The 8,488-nt window shown below is 37.7% G+C and overlaps 2 protein-coding genes across 2 annotated transcripts; both read left to right on the plus strand.

Annotated features, from left to right (window-relative positions):
* The first annotated feature begins 1,064 nt into the window (after positions 1–1,064).
* LOC145106860 (uncharacterized) lies at positions 1,065–1,430 on the plus strand. Its single transcript, XM_079043786.1, has one exon. The coding sequence runs from the start codon at positions 1,065–1,067 to the stop codon at positions 1,428–1,430; it is 366 nt and encodes a 121-aa protein (XP_078899912.1).
* A 2,871-nt stretch (positions 1,431–4,301) lies between these two features.
* Positions 4,302–4,625, plus strand: LOC145106861 (secreted RxLR effector protein 161-like). Its single transcript, XM_079043788.1, has one exon. The coding sequence runs from the start codon at positions 4,302–4,304 to the stop codon at positions 4,623–4,625; it is 324 nt and encodes a 107-aa protein (XP_078899914.1).
* The last annotated feature ends 3,863 nt before the right edge of the window (positions 4,626–8,488 follow it).

The following is an 8,488-nucleotide window of genomic DNA, read 5'->3' on the forward strand; positions in this document are numbered from 1 at the left end:
TGTCCCTTAGGAAAGGACTTAACACTTTTGTGTTGGCTCACAAAAGTGTTATATAGTTTAAGGCTTGTTTATGTCAAATGCATGCTTGTATTGTTTATTTTTCAAGTAAATTTTTTGTGTGGTTGATAATTTATTTTTTCACAAACCCAAACTATTTTTTGACAAAATAAACATCACATGGAGTTTGGATTTCAAAATGTAAAATATGGACATTAGATGTAACATGTTTTAGCCATTAAATAAAAACCAGGTTTTATAAAAATTGTTAATTACGGCAACTTTTGAAATATTGAATTATTGTTGTAAAAATCATGTTTTTATAACTTAATCAAACTCCAAAGTATTATTTAATGAAATGAAGTTTTATTAAACAATATTTAAAGGGTTCTACATGGCTCAAACACAAACTTAATACTAGTTATTAATTTTAAAATTGAACCAAGCCGAAATATAAAAACCAGGTTTTTTTATAAGAACCTTAAAAGTGATTTTTAGAAAATTGATACCATGACATATTGGATGCATGCAATTGTCATGATATCACATGTTTTAAATAGAACAACAAAACATACAAATCCCTTTTTCAAAATGCAAGTCTATGCCATCCAATTTTAGAAACATTTGCACGTCACTTGTATAATGCTAGTGGGATAAAGGATACCAAACCATTAGTATTATCTTTTGATGACCAAAGTATTTTTGCGATTTCTATAACCAAGTGATAGGCCAATTTTACAAGTTTCTCTAATTGGATGACTTGATTGGAAACCTCTTGTGATAAAGGTCACCTAAGCAAGAGTGTTCCAAGGCATAGATGAGACCAAACATGTCAAATTAACAAATGGATTGTTAAGGGTCTCATAAATCTAGGAATTACAAATGGTGTAATTAATACAAGTTATTTACCTTGTTAAAATTGGGTAAATGGGATAAAGGATACCTAACCATTTATTTGATTTGTAACTTGGATCCTAGACTTTAAATAAATAATGTTTTTGGAAACAAAAGGGTATTATTATTTAAAGAATTAAATACTAAATGAAAACTTTGTTAAACTTTTGTAGATGGCTCCACCAATTACTGTAACACATCACCTAATGAACATTCGGTCAATTCTTGACAAAGAAAAACTCAACCACTCCAACTTTTTGGACTGGAACAGAAATTTAAGAATCGTTTTGAAACAAGAAAAGAAAGACTATGTCCTTGAAAACCAAACTCCTGATGAACCACCTACTCTACCAAAGGTTGCACATGATGCATGGCTAAAGCATGTAGATGATTCACTTGATGTTTCATGTCTCATGCTTGCCTCTATGGTTCCCGATCTTCAGCGGGATCTGGAACACTACACTGCCTTTGACATAATTGAACATCTCAAGGAGATGTTTGGAAGAAACAAGCGAGAACCGAAATGTTTGACATTGTGAGAGCACTTCATGCCATGAAAATGGAGGAGAATGGGAATGTGAGAAAACATGTTCTCAAGATGAAAAGCTACATGGATCAATTGGAGAGATTGGGCTCTCCATCCACAAGACTTGGCTATAGATATCATCCTGAACTCTTTGCCAAAGTCTTACAATGCTTTCATCATAAACTATAACATGAATGGGTGGGAGAAACCAATATCTGAGTTGCACGGGATGCTAAAAACCGCAGAGAAGAATATCCCAAGTAAAAATCCCCAAGTGCTCATGATTAGGGAAGAAAAAGTCAAGAAGAACAAAGGCAAGAACTTCAAGGGAAAGCCAAAAGCTGGCAAGGGAAAAGGGAAGAAAGCTCCTCAAAACCCACCACCCAAGAAGAAGGAAACGTTTGCCAAAGATGACACATGCTTTGAGTGTGGAGTTGTCGGGCATTGGAAAATGAATTTTCCTAAGTACCTTGCAGAGTTGAAAAACAAGAAAGTCGGGGAAGGCCCTTCAGGTATATCCATTTTCATGATTGAAATGGGATTATTTACTTTTTCATCAAACACTTGGGTATTAGATACTGTTTGTGGAACTCATATTTGTAATTCGTTACAGGGGTTCAGAAAGAGTAAGGAACTGAAAGCAGATGAGATGGTATTGCATGTGGGCAATGGAGCACGGGTTGCAGTCCAAGCAATAGGACATTTTGATTTACGTTTACCATTTGGTCTGTATTTGACATTAGACAATGTGTGTTTAATTACTTCTATTACTAGAAATATCATTTCAGTTTCACGTTTGAGAAAATCTGGTTATGATTTCAAATTTGTTGATGATAACATTCACTCCTTCCTGAAAGGAATCTTCTATTTTGAGGCTAGACCAATAAATGGAATTTATGAACTAAACCTAGATGACATCTCAAACAATAAGTCCCTTTATCATGTCAACACCAAAAGTCACAAACCAGATTTGAACCAAACATATCTATGGCATTGTCGCCTTGGACATATAAACAAGAAACGCATATCTCAACTCCAAAAAAGTGGACTTTTGGGGGCAAATGACATAGAGTCATTTGACATATGTGAATCTTGTTTATGTGGCAAGATGACAAAATCCCCTTTCTTTGGAACAAGTGAAAGGGAAGTGCTTTATTAGGCATCATACACACCGATGTATGTGGACCTTTTAAAACAATGTCTAGATATGGTGAGAAATATTATATCACCTTCACTAACGACTACAGTCGTTTTGGTTATGTGTATTTGATGAAACATAAACATGAAGCATTTGAAAAGTTTAAATTGTTTCAAAGTGAAGTTGAAAATACTCTCGACAAAACAATCAAAATCCTTCGTTCGGATAGAGGAGGCGAGTACTTTAGCCAACAATTCCAAGACCATCTAAGGAGTCGTGGGATTATCTCACAACTCACTCCACCTAGAACACCACAGCTTAATGGTGTTTCTGAGAGGAGAAATCAGACCTTATTTGATAGGTTCGATCTATGATGATTTGAAGTACCCTTCCTTTATCTTTTTGGAGTTATGCTTTACTCACCGCAGCCCGTATCTTGAATATGGCACCAACTAAGAAGGTAGAGAAAACACATTATGAGATGTGGTATGGAAGACCTCCATCCTTATCTTATATGAAAATTTGGGGATGTGAAGCTTATCTTAGACAAGAGACTTCCAGCAAACTTGAGCCTACATCTACCAAATGCATCTTTGTGGGTTATCCTAAAGATTGTTTAGGATATTACTTCTACATCCCTAGTGAGAATAAGATCCTTATTACACGAAAAGCAGAATCCTTAGAAAGCAAGTTTCTAATGGATGAGGCAAGTGGGAGGCATGTGGAACTTGAAGAAGATCAAGAACCTCAACCCGATGCATATTTAGTTGGCACTAGTACTGAACAAGAGGTTGTTGAAGATGAAGAGATCACTGTCCTTCAACCTACTGAAACACAAGGCGTTCGAAGATCTGGTAGAATTCGTCATGAACTTGAGAGATATAGATTTCTCATTGACGAGTGCTTTGTAATGACGAATGCTGATGAGCCGGTCAGCTACCAATATGTAATGGCAGATCCCAAATATGCCAAATGGCTTGAAGCCATGAACGCTGAGATGCAATCCATGAGAGAAAATCAAGTCTGGGACTTGGTTGATCTTCCTCCCAATAGCAAGACTGTTGGAAGTAAGTGGGTCTTCAAGAAAAAGATTGACATGGATGGCAACTTACACACATTCAAAGCAAGATTGGTTGCTAAAGGATTCACTCAAACTCATGGGTTGATTATGATGAAACCTTTTCACCAGACGCTATGATTAAATCAATTAGGATACTATTTGCCATAGCTGCATACTATGACTATGAGATATGGCAAATGGAAGTAAAAACCGCTTTTCTGAATGGACACTTGGAAGAAGATGTCTATATGGATCAGCCTGAAGGTTTTGTCAACCTAAAGCATCCTAATAAAGTGTGTAAGCTCAAGAGATGCATTTATAGGTTAAAGCAAGCATCTCGTAACTGGAATCATCATTTCGATGATGAAATCACAAAGTGTGGTTTTATTAGAAATGAAGATGAATCTTGTGTTTACATGAAAACTAGTGGGAGCTCGGTGACATTATTGGTCCTATATGTGGATGACATATTAATCATCAGAAATCATATTCCAACTTTACAAGGTGTAAAGTCTTGGGTAGGAAAGTGTTTCTCAATGAAGGACCTAGGTGAGGCACAATACATTCTTGGAATCAAAATCTATATAGATAGATCAAAACGATTAATAGGTATAAGCCAAGGTACATATATTGAGAAAGTATTGAAACGGTTCAATATGTAAAACTCTAAGAGAGGATTTGTACCCATGACACATGGCACTATACTAAGTTCATCTCAATGTTCTAGCACAAAGGCTGAGCTAGACAAGATGAAAGATATTCCATATGTTTCTGCAATTGGATCAATTATGTATGCTCTGAATTATACAAGACCTGATCTTGCTTATGCTATGAGCATGGTAAGCAATTTCCAAAAAAATCCAGGGGAGAGTCATTGGAGAGTTGTGAAGAACATCCTAAAGTATTTGAGAAGAACTAAGGATATGTTCCTCGTCTATGGAGGCGTGGAAGAAAGCTTAAGTGTAAAGTGCTACACTGATGCTTCCTTCACAACTGATCGAGATGATTGAAAATCGCAATCAGGATATGTGTTCATTATCAATGGGGGTATGGTATCTTGGAAAATCTCCAAGCAAAGTGTTGTTGCACAATCCACTACAGAGTCAGAATCTTCTGAAGCTGTACAAGAGGCTGCCTGGATGAAGAAATTCATTAGGGATCTAGGTGTAGTCCCTACCATTCAGGACCCCCTACACGTTTTCTGTGACAATGAGGGTGGTATTGCTTTGGCAAAAGAACCTCGAGCACACAAGAAGACCAGGCATATTAGCCGTAGATTCAACTTCATCTGGTATAAAGTGGAAGAAGGAGAAATTAGTATTCGCAAAGTTCACACTGATCAAAATTTGGCGGACCCTTTCACGCAGCCTCTTCCTCAAGCAAAATTTGAGGGACATGCTCGAGGAACAGGACTTCGCTATTCAAGTGATTGGATTTGATCTATGTATTAGTATTGAATATTGGAACATTATATAACATCATCTATTGTAATGACTATGATATATATGGCATATGATCTTTTCATTAAATATTTGTTGTGTTCTTTATTAACATGTTTAATCCTTGAGTGAGTTTATTCACTCTAAAACTCCATAGTCAGTTGCTATTGTGGGAGCAATAATGAAATAAGACTAATATGAAATAGGATGGTTGATAAAGCGTTGTAACCAGTTTCATAGATACTTACTAGAGAGTAAGTATTGGAGTGACCCATTCAAGATCACTTCATGGATCGCTTTCATGAATGAATACTTGATAAAAGGTAATATATGTATATCATTAACACCTGAGATACATATCTGGGACTTGAGTGTGGGGAGCGTTATGCTTTGATGTAGTCAAAAGTTGTTCTTTTGTTAGGCAGTTATAAAAGCTATTATCAAGCGTGATGTAAACCATGCAAGAGGTGTATGTAGTCAAGATGGGATTTGTTCCTCTTATTCATTGAGAGTTAGACATCTAAGGCCTGATGTAAAGTTGAACACTTACATGAGATTGACTGCGATCCATATCTCATGTTCAACATGATGTCTGTAGCAAAGGGATAACCGATAAACTTACCTTACTCACTAATTGTAGCCTTGGGGCTTTTGGGGAATTGGGCGTTGATGGAATGGCACTATATCATATGTTGTTGGGGGCAGTGAAATGTTGCTAGACGTTCACCGCTGTCTATATCAGTTTGATATGAGTCTTGCGCAAGCGGGAGATTGAAAGATCTAGTATGCTCAAGAGTCATATTAAAATGATATTGCTAAATAACATATGATCCTAAGGGTCACACTAACAACCACTTGATACAAATGATTATTTATTAGAAATTGATTTTAATAAATATTCATAAACTCTTATAATAACTGGGAAAATATTTATTTCAAGGAAATATTTATTTTACAATACAAGTAACAAATTATTTCATATGGTATGAATATAATATGTCATGTACATCTTTTTGGACCTAATTAACCTTTTGTCTTTTAGAAAAAAGACAAAGTTTAAATCTTATAAACCTTGAGTTTATAAAATATAAACTCTTGACTTGTCTTTTCTTCTTGGAAACATGAGATAAAGAGAAAAGACATTTGCATTGGTATAATGCAAAAGAATCAAACCTAGGAAGATGTGTTCATGACATAGGGGACAAAGTTGTCTAATGGTTAATAACTCTTGGACCATATTTCCATTATAAATAAGAGGTGAGTTCTCTCATTTTTCTTCACTCCACTCTCCTTGGCCGAGAGCTCTTTCTTCTTCCCCATCTTCTCTCTAAAGTCTTGAACTTTGAAGATTTTTGTTGCTTGCATTCTCTCTTTAAGTCATAATCTTGTTTTGGCTTAAAAGCTTAAGAGTTGTAACTAGCATTACATCAAGTTGTCATATTGTTGGTGTCTCAAGGGTTCATCCTCACTCCATCAACTTCCAAGCCTCCCCTAGAGGACTCAAAGTGCTTCAAAGGTTGTTACCACTTCTTCCTTCTATGGTTGTGTTTTAAATCTTGCCTTTACTTGCAAGATGATCCTTGGTGGGTGATAAAATGTTTATGTTATTTTATAAAACTCAAGTCTTCTGTTTTCCATTATTTGTAGTTTTGAAACTTGTTTTTTTAAATAAAACCCACCTCTTCCTCCAGCTTTGCCACTTGATCCACCAAGTGTAACGTCTGGTTCCTGGTATGCATTTAACTCTTTTATTTATTCATTTCAAGAGAGGAATTCGACGAGTTGGTGGCCCTAACTCGTCGAGTAGAAGGCAGATCATGCGTGGGGTTTGAGCTATCTACTCGACGATTCAAGAGCCCTCGACTCAGCGAGTAGATCGGCCAGAATGAAACCCTAATCTTGTGGTTTTGCACCCTATTTAAGCTCCTTAACCACCACCCCTTGGCCTCATTTCCAGACTCCTTGTCCCAAACCCTAATCCACGAAACCCTAGAGCTTTCTTTGAGTGTGTGAGCCATTTTGAGTGATCTTGTGTGCTTTTGAAGCTTGTGGAAGAGGAAGAAGATAGAGGGATCAAGAAGGGATGAGTAGATCTAGAAACTACACTCTATTTGCTACCTTTTCTGGTAATCAAGCTTCTATCTTAGCTATTGGTTCATTAGATCTCTTTATGTCCTCTTTATGTGGGTTTTTGGTCCAAGATTGATAGCTTTTGGGAAATGATCGACCCAAGTGGGTATTCTTCCAGATCTGGGATCTAGAGGGGCTGTTATGACATAAAGGTGCAAACTATATGCCATTGGAGCCCCCATGCAAGCTTTAAAGAGTCATGTTGGCCTTTTTAGCCCCAAAAGGCCATGCATGTGGGAAAGGTGGGAACTTTACGTGTCCAAGTAGTGTTAGGGGCTTAGATCTGAGGTTGTAAACTTGAGTTTAGTGTAAGGAATGCTTAAGGACCAAGTTCTAGGTCCCAAGGAATTAGGGTTTGAGCTAAACCCTCTAAGAAGTGGTATTAAAGGGTAAAGTCAGAAGCTTTACCCTAAAAAGGACATTTTCAGGGTTATTGTGAAATATGAAGCTTGGATCTGAAGTGTAGGGGCTTAATCCATTAAGATAGCCCAAACAGACAGGGGAAATCGGCGAGTCCAGTATGAGACTCGATGAGTTGAAGTCGGGTTGTCTCGATTGTATGCCATGTAGAACTCGACGAGTCTGTGAAGGGACTCGACGAGTTGACTCGGTTGACCACGAGTCTGAGTAGTATAGGAACTCACCGAGTTGGGAGATAACACGACGAGTTGGGTTGACTGGGAGTTGACCTTGACTTTGACTTTGACCAGGATGTTGACTTTGACCAGGGGTAAAATGGTCATTTTACCCTAAGAAGGATTATCAGATTTTGATTAACTGTTATTGTGAAATTGATAGTCAGGGAGTCGTTGGAGCATCCTTCAGATATTCCTCACACGAGATTTCACAGCTAGCATTCGAGGTGAGTTTCCTCCAGTAGGAACGGGTCTAAGGCACCAAGTACGGCCTGTTTAGTTAGTAGTAGTTTCGGACTATGGTCTGAAGCCGGGCGGGGCCCGATGTAGTCTTATATGCTTTTTCGGATTTCGATCCGATGTCGGGGCGGTCCTGAGGAATGCTTGTATGCTTGATGTCTTATGTTTATGTGTTTGTTATAGGATCGTTCTTAGTGAACAGTATATCAGCCTTGGTACTGTTTGATTCGTGTGCAACCCGATCTTTTGTTTCGCTCGCGCTCAGCAAGCGATTCGTAGGAGCTCCGGGGGAGCTGTATTGCCCACTTGACGTGGAGATAGCATATGACAGGACCGTTAGTGTTGCGAGGGTTCACAGAGGTTGTACACTACAGTTATTCGATGAGTAGTTCTCAGTGGATCTGGTTCCTATTCCCCTGCGAGGGAATA

Source organism: Lactuca virosa, chromosome 4 (assembly GCF_052849685.1).
Source record: "Lactuca virosa cultivar CGN04683 chromosome 4, Lactuca_virosa_CGN04683_v6, whole genome shotgun sequence".
Lineage (NCBI taxonomy): Eukaryota > Viridiplantae > Streptophyta > Magnoliopsida > Asterales > Asteraceae > Lactuca > Lactuca virosa.